An 18,536-nucleotide genomic window follows, 5' to 3' on the forward strand; every position below is an offset into this window, starting at 1 on the left:
GAGTTAACAATGAGAGAATATACAAAGTATTAGATATCTTAGGTCAGTGTTTCATTAAGACTTTAACACTGTAAAATAGTACTTAATGTTGGGGGTCAAGGGTGGGTGAGGAATCACTTTAGAAAAACCTCAAGTTAACCAAAATGAAAACTTAAGCCAAGAACTTCAACGTTCTTTTTTTTTTTTTAATGTATCACTAAAAGAACACTCTTGGAGGGGGATAACCTAAAACTAAATATACAAAGCAATTTCCTCTGTGCAGATTTCTAAGGTCTACACTAGTGGTTAAAGTCTCAGCTCAGAAACTGAAGGTTACGTGGTGATGAAAAGAGCTGAGAGTGAGCACAGTATCTCTAGTTGGGAAAGTCACTTGTAAGAACATTAACTTGGAAAATATCCTAAAAATTATGTATGTTTTCAAAGTAATATCAACAAATTGTAATCATAACTCAATCTTCATTCCAAGTTACTATAACACTGAAGATTAAATATTAGTATAAACCAGTATAATGAACACAAATTTTGGGAAACATATCTAATGCCAAGAAGGTTTCCAAGAATTGACTCTATAACTAAGATTATACTGCTGTTTAAAACTTCTTAAAAAAATTAGTATAGAGGATCTCTTAATAACAAACTTTCTTGCTCTAAAGATGTGATGCCAAGAAGCTGACTTCTGCCCCCGAAGAAAGCAAAACACTAATGTTTCAATTGGGCTTCTGACAGCTGTTCTCATTCTTTAGGGTCCCAGACCCAATTGAGACTCAGATAAAAATGACAGGCCTTTTCTCCAAAACTGTTTTCAGGTTCAGAAGGTTTATTAGATCCCTTGGAAGCAATTTTTGGGCCCCAGATAAAGAACCCCTGCACTGTAAGTGTGTTTTCAAACAAGAAAACAGGAATAGCCTTAATGGTGGGGCAGAGGTGGGAGGATGAATACTGACAAATGGCTTCTAAAGTACTACAACATTAAGATTTAACATATACTTGCCTGACACAGCAGGACATAAGGTCTGAGAAACGTGAATGTATTTAATAAGGAGATGAGGCTCAACAAAACTGAATGCAGATCTCTGAAAATCTAGACTATATCAATGCAGTATGCATATTACACTACTTACTAAATACAAAGTTTTTATAACATTTGTGAGATCTTATAGAAAGCCATTCACTGAAGAAAACCTTACCTTCTGCAACACCCCAAGGATACTGCCTTCCTCTGACCCTTTTGCCATTAACTTCAATGATAGTATTACTACCTACCACAGCAAGAGGTAAACGGTCCTATAAAACAAAGTATTCTTGTTCAAATACATCTCTGTAGTCCTCACAAATTCAAGAATAAAGAAGTTACATTACTCAGCAGGTAAGCAAAAAATATTATTACCCCAACAGTTTTTGCATTCACTTTTATAGGTCATTCAATTACTATTTAGTAAATTACCATTGTATGACATTGTTACCAATGTAAACAATAAACGAAATTATACTTTCACTAAAATTTAAGAATATTAAGGCATATACTGATCAGATTGTTAAAGCATCATTCCAAAAAGAAGTGTTTCATACTGGAAAAATTTTAAAGGGTAAAAAATATATTGGCAGCTAGAAGGAAAAAATGAGACTTGTGGCTAGTTTGCCTACTTGATCATAAATCAACCTTAATAGCTCTAGAAGCAGAGAACGTTATTAATCAATGTATCATTTTTAGATCCAGGGTACTCAGGAAACCACTATAAGTTAAAAATATAGAAAATTATGTTGGAATGGATTTTTGATTGATTTTTATAAAAGAACAAAATAAAACCTATTTTTGGCTCTTAAAGAATAAGCACAATAGTGCTTAAGAGCAAATCCTTTGTCTTCTCATTATGCTTCCCCTTTCATTCCCATTACCTGTTTGTTTCTAAGGGGGGAAATTATAAAATATGAAATCAGTTAATTGAAAACCATCTGAAAACAAGAACTGTTACTTATCTCTATATTCCATATAATGCTTTATTATACATAACAGTCAAACAACAAAGTTAATCATAAAGGTGAACTAAATAGTCAATAATCTCACTTATTTTGTTAAGTCAATTGTTTAAAAACATTTATATATGCATATGCCACATGGCATGTGGGATTCTTAGCTCCCTGAAAAAGGACTGAGCTCGGGCCCGCTGCGGTGGAGGTGCACAGTCTTAACCACTGGGCCCTCAGGAGCCCCGATAACCACCACTACTTCTGGCCTTTGCAGCACCTATTATAGTGTTTCTAAGGCCCTACAACATGTCAGTGTATGTGTGGGAATGAACCTACCTTTATCTTTTTAACAAGCTTATTTTCTTCTTCATCATCTGTCTCTGGGAATTCATATATTTTAATTTTATGTTCTTGGATTTCTTTCATTATCTAAGATGAAAGAGAAAGTTAGTAAAAGAGCACCACATATAATTTTAGATATTAGCTTTATTTTTATTATACTCTTCTTAGATTCCTGAGTCTTTAGCTCCAGTTCCTTTACTGTTTTTCAACAATGCAAAATGTAATTTAAAACCAAAATAGTATGCTGGTGTTTTTTTTTCCTATAAAGTTTATACATAAGTACCATTCTCTAAATCCAATTGCTTCAGAAATGTTAAACTTATAAGGTTACAACACCCAAAGAGTTCTAAAAATGATGTAAGATTCCAGAAACGGCTTCACTAGTTGATTTCTTCTCTAGTGGTTTTGGGTCATTTATTTATAATGACTGAGATAACTTTAGACAAATTCTTACCAACTATTTTATTCAGCTGAATCAACAGAGCTTAAACTCACCTAAAGTTTTTAGTGAATTGAGCAAAGGTAAATAAAATTAAGTATAGCACTGGCTCTAGGAAAAAAAATGTGCACTTATCAGAAAATATCCTTGCATGTACATGTGCATACACACACATCAAGGAGCAACAGATGAAAGATCAGGCAAGCACACAGGGAGAAAACATGCCCTGGAAATTAAGAAGCTAATGAATTCATAATAATAATCAATGAGAATACAGAAAAAAAGAAAGATAACTTACTAGTAACATCAGAAATGACCTCAGATTAATTTATTGAGTCCAAAATCACTCTAAATTCAAATAAGAATACAGACACCCAAATAATGTTGAATACCTATCCTATTCAAACTTATAACAAACAAACTGATGGCTAATAAACCTAAAACTAGCTCCCTGCCTGTACTGGTAGTTTAATGCTACACTCACTGCCAGGGTCCCCAGCAGCAGTAAAGGGACCTGAAACAAAATGTGCTACAAGGCTACCAAAGCAGACAGAGTTGCCATGGAAATAAACAAGACCACATATCTTTTACAACTGGGTTATGTATCTATTTAGAAAAAAAAACCTAAGAATAAATAATGAGGTGTCAGATTATGTGTCAACCTAATGTTGGCCAAAAAGTTCATTCAGGTTTTTTTGTACACTTTCTGAACATACTTTTTGGCCAACCTGATACATGACTAGAAGAAAAAAGAAAGACTAGCAGCTAGCTCTAAGAGCAATGACTTTTAGTCAGAGGTTGTATATTAAAAAAGCCTGAGTGAGCATCTTCACAATAACAAATACAAAGTTGTATCTTAACCTACAAAACCAACTAGTAGAGCTATGGTCCAATAAATCATTTTGAAAAAGTTCTCTACATGACTCTGAAAAACACCTCTGGTTAAACAAAAGAATAAATAAATAAAAAGTAAATTGACAACCACTGCAAGTGACCAATTTGGAAGTAGAGATCACTGCTTATTCACCTTTTTTATTTCTTCATTTTTAGTACAATTCCAAATTAAGATAAAACAGAAGTATTACTATACTATATGATTAGTATCTGAACTTAGAAACAGCAAATTACAAAATAAAAATGGAGCTAATAAATGTAAAATAAAAAATTTCCTGGTAGAAATATCAGATACAGTAAAAATGATGTAGTAAAACATTCTAAAAATTTATATGGATTTAACACAATTTCAAAGCAAATTTCCACAGGTTTTCATTTTTCTAATAGTTTTCAAGTTATTCTAAAATTCATACTGAAGAAGATGACGAACCAAAGTACTCTGTTACAAAAGACTAGAAGGACAGTAAGAGATAATAAACTCTAAAATCTCTTTTAAAATATTATACAACTTAGCCTCAATTCAAAAGACATACAGTGCTAGATGCTCAGTTGTGTCCAACTCTATAGTCCATGTGTTCATGGACTATAGCCTGCCAGGCTCGTCTGTCCACGGAATTCTCAAGAATACTGGAGTGGGTAGTCACTCCCTTCTCTAGGGGATCTTCCTGACCCAGGGATCGAACCCAGGTCTCCTGCACTGCAGGCAGATTCTTTACTGTCTGAGTCACCAAGGAAGCTCTTAAAAGACATAACACTAGCCTAAAATTTAAAAATAGGCTACTAGAATAGCAAAGTAGTTCCAGAAACTGATCCTACATTTTATAAAATACAATATATAGTAAACCAAAAAGACAACACTGAGGGAAAACTAAACCCCTGATTTAAAATGTTGCTTTTCTGGAAAATTGAAAGTTAAAGAAATTATTAGGTACCACCTTAGTCCAAAAAAGTTAAAAAAAAAAAAAAATGACAATGCTGGCAAGGCACTGGAACAAACATACCTGTCATAAAAAAAATTTTGACTGTTTTATTGAGAAAGCACCATGACAAAATGGGGGGGGGGGGGTAATAAAATAATTATACCCTTTAAAAAAGTAATCCTCTCCCCAGTAATTCAGTCTAGGAAAGTAATTCTATAAACGGTGTGGGGAAGGGCAGTGGCACAAGCTAATCAGAAACATCTAAAATGGGCCTTCCTTTGTGGCTCAGCTGGTAAAGAATCCACCTGCAATGTGGGAGACTGCCTGTGGGGACAGGTGGTGGTGGAAGCTATACAGAAACATCTAAAGTAGTCTTATTTAAATTGACAAAGGATAAGGGCATTATGGTTTCTCACGTGGCTCAGTGGCAGAGAATCCTCCTGACAACAGAGGAGGCACAAGAGACAGAGATTTGATCCCTGGGTCAGAAGATCCCCTGAAGTAGGGAATGGCAACCCACTCCAGTATTCTTGCCTGGAAAATTCCATGGACCACCACGGACCGAGGAGCCTGGCAGGCTACAGTCCATGGGATCACAAACAATTGGACACAACTAAACAACTGAGCATACACACAGAAGCGCACTATGATAATACTTACGGGCTCCTAGGAGAAAACTAAAGCAGGAGACTATTTTCAACAGCTATTTTTAATATAGTGTAAACCACCACACACACACACAGTAAAGTAGCAGGAGGAACACACTGTACATATTATAATGAAAATATGGAAAACTGCAAATTACATGAAGAGTATCAGAATCCTAAGAATTCCCAAACTCATTTTACTTACCTGTTTCTTAAACTGCTGGCATTCCTCTGGTGTGAGTGTGTCTGCTTTGGCAATAAGTGGAATGATATTCACTTTTTCATGCAAACGCTTCATAAACTCAATATCCAATGGTTTAAGTCTGAAATACACAATATTTAATATGACTGGATTGACCAATTTGGGAGAACAGATTTTTCACATTCCAATGCTAAAATTACATACATTGGAACTACTTCATTTACTCATCAGAAGCACTCTCTAAAGATGTATATTGGGCCAGCAACAGTTAGGACGAACAGGATTTCAAGCACTGGAATGCCTAAGAAACCTTTGACTCCTGTGTTTTAACACCCTGGTCACAGCATGTGGACCCGAGTGTAGAATCAGAAAATTAAGAAAGGCTCCTAATAAGCTTTCCTACAAGAGACTCTACTTATCACTCAAATTTGGAAAATCTGTCTTGTTTTTAATGAAAAATTATAATCCTCTTTTACTTCTTGTTACCCAGTATATTTCTCAGAGAAGGGGCTCAAAAGAACATCTTCTTCATCATCCCTTTTATTCATTAGACTCTAACTATTGCCTCCACTTGGCCACTATACTTTTAAGGTCATCAAATACTTTCAGGCTGCTAATATAATTAGTTAGCAGCAGCCAACTCATAAACACTGTGGTATTTAATGGTATTTTTTAATTTGCCCATTATGCAGCACTGACATTACTCTCTCACAAGCTGTTCACTTAAGGTAATTTCCAGGATCCTCTTTGTAAGCTAGTCCCTTAAAAGGTACATGACTCAGAATTCTCTATTAGGTCTTTTCTTCTCTACATTCTGAGCTTATCATTAACTACAACTTCTAATATCCTTTATGAGTCAATAACTCCCAAGTCTTTACACCTAGCCCGGATCTCATTCTTATGTTCCAGGCTTGTGTTTACCTGATGGAAATACTACTCGGACATTCCATTTTGGCATCTCAAATCAAAAGTTCATCTGAACCCCCAAATACCCACTCCCCTTCTATGCTTTCTATCTCAGTAAGTAACACTTCAATCCACCCAGTTACTCAAAGCTGAAACATAGGATTCAGATTGGATAAACTTCCTCTATTTATCCATTCCAAAGATTCACCAGAATCTGCTGAACAAATAAAAATATTTATATATTTATCTCCTTTCCATTACTTTGGTTCAGGCCAACAAACTTTGATAATGACAAGGATCTATCTAGTTTCCCTCAAAACCATGCACACTGCAGTCAGTATGATGTTTCTAAAATCCAATTCCAATCAAGTCATTCCCAGACTGAAAACCTTACTAAAGCCAGATTCCTTAAGTGAGTGTGGCCTACAGAGCCTATGAAAACATAACCTCTTCAGCTCACCTCATCTCTCAGCATCCCTTAGCATTTTTGCTACTTTCTACTTCCAATATGCCAGCTTTTTTGAACTTCTCACAATATCTTGAAATCACCATACTTTGGCCATATTGCCTTGGCCTGGAACAACTCCATTCCCATCCCCAATCTAGCTGGCTTGCCTAATTCCTATTCGTCCTTTAGGACCTAGCTTACTATTCTCATTTCCTCTGAGAATTCTTCTCCAACCTAAGACTAGAAGCCTAAGGGATCACAACACTGAATCTGTCATATAGTAACCACCTACTTGTCTTCTCACTAGAAGATCGTTAACAGCAAAGGCCTTTGTCTCATTCATCTCTTCTGTAATATGTAGTACAGTGCCAAAACTTGAAAGGTGTCCAAATATGTCCTGGCTAAAAAACTAAGCTGCTGTAATTTTCCTTACATCTTTGAATAACTGTAAATGAAAATCAGCTATTCCTCACATGCAGAATACACTATAGACTAAAAATTAATATTTAACAAAATAAATGAAGATAGCAGCAGTATTCTACGTAGAAATACAGTATTCCTTAGCTTTCATAAAACATGAGGAAAATGGAATAAAGATCTAATTTCATTATAAATTTTATGGACAAATATTTTAAAATAAACAGAAAGCCCTTGTTTGAGTTCTCTTAGCATACTATAGTTTAATATATACACTGTTGGGTGTACTGGGGGGGTCCAGAGACTAATGAGATACTCCTTTTTTTACTAATGAATAACACTATACTTCTTTGTGGTAGTGACGCACTGATTGGCAGAAAGACAGGGTAAGGAGGCAGGAAGGCAGAAATGGAGAAATGAGACAGCTTCAATTCTAATTCTCATCTTAAATCCTTTGAATTTTGATTCCGAGAACACTACAGAAAGAGTGTGTGGCTGGAATAACACTATATTTATCTACAAACAGCACACTTATCTCACTAGTGGTAACTGAAAAACCTTTTGATTTTGAGAAAATATTTAAGTTTTTGCCTGTTTTTCATCAATCATTCCGTAACACTAAATATAAAAGCCATGGCTCAGTCAATCAATCTCAGACTTGGGACTGCCCTGGTGTTTCAGTGATTAAGTATCTGCCTGCCAATGCAGGGGACACAGGTTTGATCCTTGGTTTGGGAGGACTCCATATGCTGTAGAGCAACTAAGCCCCTGCGCCACAACTACTTAGCCCATGTGCAGCAACTACCAAACTACCTACACGCCCTAGAGCCCATGTTCTACAAGAGAAGGCACTGCAATAAGAAGGACAGGCACCGCAACGAGAGCAGTCCCTGCTCACCACAACTAGAGAAAGCCCACATGCAGCACTGAAGACCCAGCAGAGCCAAAAAATAAATTTTAAGAGAGAAATATGGAGCACATAAAATAAACTTAACTATTTCCACTATATATTTTTTTTAAAATCTCACATTTGTAAATTTTTAGAGTTTACCTTCCAGATTATATGCAGGACAAAGTTAAATTACTACCACTACCACCTCATTAAACTGATGACAGAAAAGAATTCAGTTAATCTATAATTTTAATGAATCTTAATATAAAACATTAAATTGTAATCCAAGTTAACAAGATTTTACGCTTAAAGTAAAACAACATTCACAGAACATTTATTATTTCAACTTTCCAAGAGAAAGATACTTGAAAAGAGCCATGACAAGGAAATCAGGGAAGTCAACTTCTCAAACATAAAATGACAGGGCTGAAGAATATTAAATCAGTTTTTACAAAATTAAACTTTAGATATAACCTTTATAAAAGCCCTGATAAAACCCTCTGCCCTCTTACACTAGAATACATATTTTAAAAGCTTACAAAATGCCAACAGAAAACACTTATTTCACAACAGATTATAATCTGGTTGAAATTTTTCCTCTATCCATTAATTTTATTTCAGGTCATCTTTTCCAACAAATCTAATTTTTAAGTTTTTTTTTTTTTTTAACACAATGGAAAGTCCTTTATAGAATTTCTAGAAGATAAACCCTTCCCTGGTGACTCAGACACTGAACAATCCACTTGCAATGCAGGAGACCCAGGTCTGACCCCTGGGTCGGGAAGATACCCTGGAGAAGGAAATGCAAACCCACTCCATATTCTTGCCTGGGAAATCCCAGGGACAGAGGAGCAACAGTCCATGCAGTTGCAGAGTCGAACACAACTGAGCGATCAAACACTCACAGAGAGAAAAAATTATTTAACACCTCAAAGCCTACAGCAAAGTAAGTAAAATGAATAGAGGGCAAATGACAAATAGTTATTAAACATACATACATATATACATTTCTAAGGGGAAAAAAATCTATATAAAACTGATACTTTTTTCAAAGTAGCAATCAAAATTCAAAAGGTTTGTAAAAACACCATTTAAAAATTCAAGTTCCAAGTTAGTTACCAACCACTGAACAAAGGAAATGAAGCAACAACAGCTGAAATCACATATTAACCTTTTGTTCAGTGATGACACTTGGTGGGGTAAGGGACACAGAAAATACACTGCTGGACCAATATATAATTACTCCAAAAACAGAACCTCTAAAAAGGGAATCCAGGGACTACCCAGGTAGAAAGGTCATAATTCCTCTACTATGCTGCCTGGAATTTCACTCTTTAGTGAGCATGGAATTTGGAACTCTCTACAGAAAATTCAATGTCATATTATGTCACTTAATTCACAGCAGCATATACCAGTGGGCAAAATTTTGTTTCATTTCTAAAAATAGTTAAGCTGACAAACTACTCAAAAGCACGTTGTTATACATAAGAAATTAAAATCTGGAACTCTCATCCCTTGTGACAAACAAGAAATGGTCCCAAGCCACTATACATAATATCAAAATTTTTTCTTTTAAAAAAAATTGTATTTCCCATGCAATTTTAAGGACTATATTTTCCCTCAGGGATAAGAGAAATGTGATTTCATGAGAATTACTAAATGTTGGAGAGAGTCCAAAAGATCTAAAATAATAAAAAGTGGATATAAACTGACAAATTTCTATTGACTTAACTACAGGTTAAGAGTTTACTTTGCTGGCTTTCAGGAAAAAGCCCTAACAAGTTATATTAGAATGATAAATATACATATACATAAAAATTCAAGAAGAAACTAACAAGTTCTCAGAAAAAAACCATACAGTATGGTATTTTGAGTTTGCTTGTTTTTTTTTTAGCCTTTTAAGTAGATAAGTCAATTTTGGGCTTTAAATATATAATTTTCTGAGAAAACTATAGAAGAATATTAGAAATGAAAAAGAAATAGCTGCACCACTACAATCAGACAGTGCAAAAATGGTAAACTATAAAATTAAGGCTTTCTGTTCAACCAAGATGGTAATAATGGGCACTTAGCCTATCTTAGGCAAAAGGTAAAGAAGAAAGCAGAAAACAAGAGAAAGGTACACTTTTGAAAGTGGGTTTCCCTGATAGCTCAGTTGGTAAAGAATCTGCCTGCAATGCAAGAGACCCCGGTTCAATTCCTGGGTCGGGACAATCTGCTGGAGAAGGGATAAGCTGTCCACTTCAGTATTCCTGGGCTTCCCTTGTGGCTCAGCTGGTGAAGAATCTGCCTGGATTGTAGGAGACCTGGGTTTGATCCCTGGGTTGGGACGATCCCCCAAGAAGGAAAAAGGTACCCACTCCAGTATCGTGGCCTAGAGAATCCCATGGACATCCATGGGGTCAGAAAGAGTTGGACACGACTGAGAGACTTTCACTTTCACTTGAAGGAACTGGTTTACACTACTGTAATTTGGGTGTTAGATGACTTAATGCCATTTAGTCTAATGCTATAAAACAGTCCAGTCCCTTTTGGTGAAGATGGTCAAGTTACAATCATCAGGGGGAAGAGTTATGCTAAGTCATTTAACCAAAGACTAAAGAAGAGGGCTTCCCTGGTGGCTTAGATGGTAAAGGGTCTGCCTGCAATGTGGGAGATTCAGGTTCGATCCCTGGTTCAGGAAGATCCCCTGGAGAAGGAAATGGCAGACCACTCCAGTACTCTTGCCTGGAAAATCCCATGGACGGAGGAGCCTGGTAGGCTACAGTTCATGGGGTCGCAAAGAGTTAGTCACGACTGAGCGACTTCACTTTCACTTTAAAGAAGAGTAAGTACAAACATCTGCAGTTGATGATGACAGACATATCTCCTCAAAATGACAAAGAAATACAAACAACCAAAACAGGAGTACAAGCTGGCCATACAAACAAACAGAACAATCAAATCAGATACATGTCTAAATACTCAGATCTTAATTTTAACTCCTAATAAGTAGAAGGTTAGTACTGATGATAGGATACTTAAACAATTTGACTGTGACAGCTAAGGTAAAATAGAAGATTAGTGAAATAGATTTAGTGAAGAAAGAAATGGCACATGATAACCTTGGTACTTAAGTTCTTTTGCAATGTTCTCTACCAGATGTATAATAAATAATATCTTTGGAGTTTCTTAGAATATGTCTAAGCTAATTGTTATGTGTGTTTCTCCTTACTTGATTGTTTAATGTGGCAGACTGCTCAACAAGAAAGCTAAATTAGCCACAATGAGACACCAAACCATGATGAAAACAATATTCCTCTCCATGAAGCACAGTTTTACACATGAGAAACTAAAAAGTAAAATCATTTTTAGCGTAGCTAGGGCTTACATTTTTTATAAATCATTTTTATGAGGAATTTGGTACTTCACAAGTTGTATAGTTAAATGTACTCCACAGAGATGAGAATTACTAACACATGCACCCAAAGATGAGTAATAATAAAACAACAAAAAGATTATCGGAAGTATTCAGGTACTGACCCATGTCCTGAAGGAGCAATGAAGTATAAACAACACTGCACCCTGTTATCAGGCATCTGACGTCTGTTCACTCTAGATTCTGCATTTAGGTAGTCCTCGAACTTACTATCAATGTAGTCGATAACAGGCTGCCAGCTGTAGAATGCAAATAAATAAAATAATTAAGTTGAGATTCCACATATGAACAGTGCTTCCCAGATACCTCAGTGGTAAAGAATCCACCAAGATCCCTGGGTAAGGAAGACCTCCTGGAGAAGAAAATGGCAACCCAGTCCAGTATTCTTGCCTGGGAAATTCTATGGACAGAGGAGCCTGGCAGACTGTCCATGGGGTCACTATAGAGTCAGACATGACTAAGTGATTAAATAACAAAAAACACACTTTACAACATGAAAAATTACATCCAGAGAGTTTTAGATTTCAAATGAAAAGATTAACACAGAAGCCTCATGATGAATTTATTTAGGAATTTCAAAAGTTGAAGAAATTTACTTCAAAAATAATGCAGAACTCAAAGAAAAATTAAAATATTTTTATAAGCTCCTATTATCTTATTTCCAAATAGAAACTCATGGATGTCTTCTTCACTTACAACTTACGGAAAAACTGAAAGTCTAAAATCATATTTAAATTAGGGTGTGACAGAAAACAGATAAAATTAATAGCAAAGAATGAAAAGTTTCAAATTTCTTATAATAATGAGAATTCTTTTATCTATGTTTTGGAGTCTATCTTCAAAATAATTCTATGAAAAGTGTTATCATCATTTTATAGAAAAGGAAATCATTTCAAAGAAATTAAGCAACAATGACAAGTAAGTGGCAAAGTTGATATATGAACCCAAGCCATATTACTTAAATTTCAGTAACCATAGGTGAGAAGATCTAAAATATTAAAAAAAGTCTAACCAGCCCTATTCCCAAATGCAATGGAAAGCAGTAGGGACAAACCCTTCTTACCAATTACTATTATCCACTGCATCTCCAAATCCTGGGGTATCGACTATTGTGAGCAGCAACTGAACACCACCTTCTTTGATTAAAACTTTGGATTGTTCCACCTGTAAGAGTCATTGTGTACAGACATTAATAACATACATTATATCTGTGGTTTCCTACAAGGTAAGATGTAGGGAGACAAGTGTTAATCAAAACCAAATAGGAAGCTTTTTGTAAAGTAAATCTACCCACCCAGCCACTTTCTTTAGAATCAATTACTGTAGCTGTTGAGTGTACAGGTTACTTAAAAGAAAAGTACATATATAAATAATGGGTTTACGGCTCATAGTTGGTATAGAGAAGGAAAATAGGAACTGATAAAATATTACTAATTACTAAAGCCATATAAAACTTAAACAACATAAATGCACATCTAATAATACAAATAAACAATGTGCTTGAATGATCAAGTAATTCACAGAGATCAAATATGATTTATCAGAAAGTACATTTAATCTACCATTTGCAGTAAATGTTTTCTGGACTATCTCCATCCACTTTGGTCCCAATACTCAAGTGAACTTATTACCATTCCCAAATCTTTCTCAGCATGGCTATAATTATTTACATTTGTGTTTATGTCATGACTAAGAAACAACTTTCTTCTCGATTGTGTTATTGTCCATTCAGGTCAAAGCAACCAGCGAAGATCCAGGCATTGAAAAAACATGTATCCTGGTAGGGTAAAACCCTACTGCTGCTGCTGCTGCTAAGTCACTTCAGTCGTGTCCGACTCTGTGTGACCCCATAGGCGTCAGCCCACCAGGCTACAAACTCTGATTAAAATCTTCAGTTCTTTTAGAGTTTGTAAAAATGTTCTATTTAAGAAAAGGAATTGGACTTAAATAATAACAGCAGTTCTTCCTACCACCTAAGATATTCTGTAACCCCAAATTCCGTTTTAGAATGTAAAAATCATTCATCTTGGACATATGCTGCTCCTACATAAAGCAAACACTCATTCAAACAGAAAAGGAGAATCATTCTCCCAGAAAAAAAATAGGCTTTCATTTAATTTATATATAGTGTTTAGTAAGACTAGAGGTTCCAAATATGTTGATAGGCTAACTTAAGAGGCAAGAATTAAACTTTGAATGTTACCTGCCATAGGATGGTACCAATTAAGTACTACTAGACTTAAGAGGGAAATGTAATCACATGAAAAACAATTTCAACTATCTATGTTGATTAACAGAGTTGGGAAAGGAAAAGCGACTAATTTCTGGGTAGGAAAAGTTTGGTTTACCGTTACAGATTAAAAAATTGATGATGTCTTTCCATTACCCTCTGACATTTTCTTACAGATGCTAGCTGATGGATGAAGAGACTGAAGAGCTGAAGCTAAGACTGCTGAGCGAAAAGTGTACAGCAGCATTGCTCAACAGAACTGAGATGACGGAAATGGTTCTCTATCTACACTATCCAATACATACTAGCTGCTTACCCATGTGGTTAACAAGTTCTTGAAATCCAACTACAGCAACTGAGGAACTGAATGTTCAATTTTAGTTAAGTTAAATTGAAACAGCTACAGGTGGCTTTGCTGTTATTGTTGCTGTTTAGTCACTAAGTCGTGTCTGACTCTTTGGTGACCCCATAGACTGTAGCCTCCCAGGCTTCTCTGTCCATGAGATTTTCCAAGCAAGAATACTGGAGTGGATTGCCATTTCCTTCTACAGGGGATCCTCCCAATCCACATGTGGCTTAGTGACTACTGAATTTGATAGTGAAGATTGATAGCAATCAGAAATTATTTTGTTAAAAGGAAAAAAAAAGAGATTATTTTGTTAAAAGAGCATTATTAAAAAAGAAACTTGCTGAAACTGTAATTTGGACATGCATATTCATAGAAAGGCTTCCAATCTTTTAGACAAATAAGAGACAAAGTTCTTATCTTTTAGACCAATGGTTTTTAAGCTGCTTTGACCCTAATGTAAACTCTCAGTGAAAATTTTAGATATCCCAAATGTAAGTACATTTATTTATCTACCAAACATATAAAATTGGTTATCTGAACATTAAATAGCAGGAAGTGTCAATTTCTCTGTAAATTTAAAAAGTTAAACATCAATAGATACGGGCTCTAATATTTTCTGGTCACCTTCAATATCAACGATGGTTGCACACTGCTTGGGAGAATACTATTTCACACCACATAGCTAAGATAATACAGTCTGTCTGATATTGAGTTACTCTAATAATCTGAAAGAGGCAAAATAACTGTGGAAATAATCAGACTCATCAGTATAGATTATCAAAACTAAAAAAAATTGAGTGATATTACCTCATGTGGCTTAGAAATTCACATTCTATATATCTACTAGTTACCTATAGTTAAAAAGGACAATCTGGTTATATGTCAATTATATTACAATTTTTTAAAAAAGAACAATCTATTCAAATCTAACATCTCAATATATATGTAATTTACCTCCATCTCCTTCATAAAAATAAGTTATCCATTTATGGTAACTGTCACTGAAGCAGAAATATCCAAAGTAACCTTCCCTTCACCTAAAAATTCTCAAAAATTATTTTAAATGACATGGTATCGTGTATTAGAACTGATGCAAAAATATAACTGTTCTACATGAATCATCTCCTGATTTTACTCCAAACCATTTCTGGTTCTCTCATTACCAAACAAAGCACATTTCTACCTCCAGTACTAAGCTGTATACTAATCACACACCACAACAGCTTAAATTTTAAGATTTTTGCTTCCTTGTTTAAAAAAAATTATTAGTTCAACAACTTTATTGGAGTGATAAGACAAATGAAGATCTGCTTTTTATACGGAAGCTTCTTTTCTTCTTTGGCCTATGAAATTCTGTGTATCCATACATGGTCAAATACAAAGAAGACGGCAACATGTGGAAGAAATCCAGAAAACATAACTGTAAACTAGTGCCATTCACAGGATCCAACTGTATCCTATCATCTGGTTTTGCACGTATCCTCATGGGATCCATGGAAAACAAATTAGTTCAAGTCCAGGAATTTCAAACTTTTCTTAAGAAATCTATTCCAAATGGCCACTTTCCCATGCACTTTACTTAAGCAGGTCACATCAGCATATTTTCTGGCATCACTCAGAGTTCTCGAAGATTAAACACATAATTTAATACCAAAGGAATGAATGAATCAAAGGCACTTTCAAATGAGCTTTTCTCTGAAAAAGAAAATTAAAGCCTATTATATTGTTTATGTATAATAATTAAGGGCTATTTTGGATTCCTAGATTCCAGAAACTCACACTTTTTCTAATATTTACAGTTTTTCAATTTGAGAAAACATCAAACTTTCACTGTTCATACAGCTTCAAGTCTTCCATTTCTGAAAGACTATTAAACACACTACACTTTTCTAACTTAATGTTTGAGTCATTTTTTAAGATAAAGTTTTCTAACTATATTAACATTTGAGGAGAGGGTTAAAATTTTCTGTCAAGAGCTTACCTCCACCTATAATTGCTCAGGAGATGGCATTACAGCCAAAGCTCTGCAGACTTGACTAGTAGAAACTTGAACAGCCTGCGATATTCCACTTGGCTCAAACACAAAATCTATTCTAGATTACTTAATAACTCAAAAGACAAGCATCATAATATATACTTCATTATGTTCAACAAGATACTTAAGAGAGGCAATGACCAACAGAATAGTTATGCTTAAAGACTACTTCCTTCTGAACCAAGACTGAGAAAGAGCTGAGAAGAAACTTGATCCAAACACTGTAATTCTGCCTTCTACTCTCTGAACCACTATATACCTCATTCCCCTGTCTCCTTACAGTGAAATCTTAATTCCCATGTCCCTTTCATTTTCTATTAGCAAACCCCTCCCAAATCCTTTCTTTTCCTTTCCAGCTAAAATGCTTTTCCATAAATTTCATTAACTTCAACTCTGACAGGAATTTCCAGGTCATCTGATAATTATTTTATTTGCTCCTTCAACTCATGTCTCTTCTAGTATGATTCTTCCCAAGTTCTATCTTGGGGCTTCCCAGGCGGCTCAGCGGATAAAGAACCTGCCTGCAATGCAGGAGACTTTTGTGGGTTCAGTCCCTGGGTCAGGAAGATCCCCTGGAGGAAAGGCTTGGCAACCCACTCCAGTCTTCTTGCCTGGAGAATCCCATGAACAGAGGAGCCTGGTGGGCTACAGTCCACAGGGTCACAAAGAGCTGGACACAACTGAAGTGTCTGAGCAAGCACACATGCACACAAGCTCTACCTTACCATCTCTGCCACCATGCTCAGCAAAGTACTTGATCTTCACTGAAAGACAAAAACATCCCCAATTTGTTGTTGCTGTAAATTTTTTAAATTTTTTAAACTGAAGTACAGTTGACTTATAATGTTTCAGGTTCATGACAAAGTATGTAAATATATAATCCTTCTTATTTACATTTTATTTACATTCAAATGGATATATACATTCTTTTTCAGTTCCTTTTCCATTATAAGTTATTACAAGGTACAGAATATAGCTCCCTGTGCTATATAGTAGGTCCTTGCTGCTTATCTATTTTATATAATGTGGTATGTATCTGTTAATCCCAAATTCCTAATTAATCCCTCCTCCTTTCCCCTTTGGTAACCGTAAGTTTGTTTTCTATGAGTCTGTTTCTGTTTTATAAATAGAATTCATTTGTATCATGTTTTTAGATTTCACATATTGATATCATATGGTACTTGTCATTCTCCTGACTTACTTCACTTAGTGTAATATCTGCTGCTGAAGATGGCGGTTTCATTCTTTTTATGGCTGAGTAATATTCCATTACACACGTGCACGTGCGCACACACACATCCCCCCACCCCACACTTTCTTTATCCATCTGTCAGTGGACATTTAAGTTGCCTCCATGTCTTGATAATTGTACAGTGCTGCCATGAACACTGGGGTGCATCTGTCTTTTTTTTTTTTTTTTTTGCATCTGTCTTTTTGAATTTGAGTTTTCTCCAGATATATGCTAAGGAATGGGACTGCTGGATGATATGGTACCTCTGTTTTTAGTTTTTTAAGGAAGCTCCATAGTGTTCTCCATAGTAGCTGAACCAATTCACATTCCCACCAACAGTGTAGGAGGGTTCTCAAGACCATCCCCAATCTTTCTGAAGCTTTTTTGAATGTTCTCTCCTGTTCATTGGAATAGATTTCTTTTTTCCCTGAGGCTAATTTCTCAATCTATGGTGGAGATTTGACCAATTTCCATTTCAGAGTCATCTTGACAACTATTTAGACTAGTTCCCCTGTACCTTCAATCTCTCATCTCTTAGGAACTGATTCTCCATAGGATACAAACATTTTCAGGTCTTTTTAGAAATAAAAACCAAACCATTGTCTCTGTCCCCTACACTCGACCTCTAGGTATTCCCTCTCATCCCTTCCTTCAGAGCTATTCCCATCTTCACTGACTCACAAAGTCACTTCCCAACTCACTGTCACCCTGCCCTCTATTCCTATTTCACTAAAATACACCTTGCCAAAGTCACCTCTATACTACCCTAGAGCAGCATCTCTCTCACTATATCATGACTGACTGCTATATCCTTCACATGACTGTGACAAACTTGAGAACTCTGTGTCCATCATCCTTCTAGCCCCCAAACCTGGTAAAAGACAAGTATTCAAATACCTGCTCTGTGTATGACTGCTTCAAAAAAATTATCAAAACTGGACCAACATTAACAGCAGAGTTTCCTAACTGGACTCTAAAAGATGTTTCAAGGAGTCATAAGAAGTTATCTCAGGGACAGGATGCATTGCTTTCACTTCTTCTCACCTCCAAAACTTTTGTACCCATCTAATCTAAAATAGTGATTTATTAAACTTCATAAACCAAGAAAAAAGTTTTAAAGATGACCAACATAAGGCTGCCAACTAAAAATCTGGGAAAAAAAAATAAAAAGGACTTCCCTGGTGGTCCAGTGGCTAAG

General features: G+C 35.5%; 1 protein-coding gene across 3 annotated transcripts in view; it reads right to left on the reverse strand.

The window, feature by feature from the left end:
• SEPTIN7 (septin 7) overlaps positions 1-18,536 on the reverse strand; it is a 92,395-nt gene that overhangs the window by 15,457 nt on the left and 58,402 nt on the right. For all 3 annotated transcript variants that reach the window (XM_043871639.1, XM_043871638.1, XM_043871640.1), the window contains 5 exons: positions 12,557-12,657; positions 11,598-11,732; positions 5,416-5,533; positions 2,305-2,397; positions 1,188-1,284 (listed from right to left, as the gene is read on the reverse strand). In XM_043871639.1, coding sequence (XP_043727574.1) covers positions 1,188-1,284; positions 2,305-2,397; positions 5,416-5,533; positions 11,598-11,732; positions 12,557-12,657 — 544 coding nt within the window. The remainder of the gene's footprint in view (positions 1-1,187; positions 1,285-2,304; positions 2,398-5,415; positions 5,534-11,597; positions 11,733-12,556; positions 12,658-18,536) is intronic.

This window comes from Cervus elaphus, chromosome 18 (assembly GCF_910594005.1).
Source record: "Cervus elaphus chromosome 18, mCerEla1.1, whole genome shotgun sequence".
NCBI classification, from domain to species: Eukaryota; Metazoa; Chordata; class Mammalia; order Artiodactyla; family Cervidae; genus Cervus; species Cervus elaphus.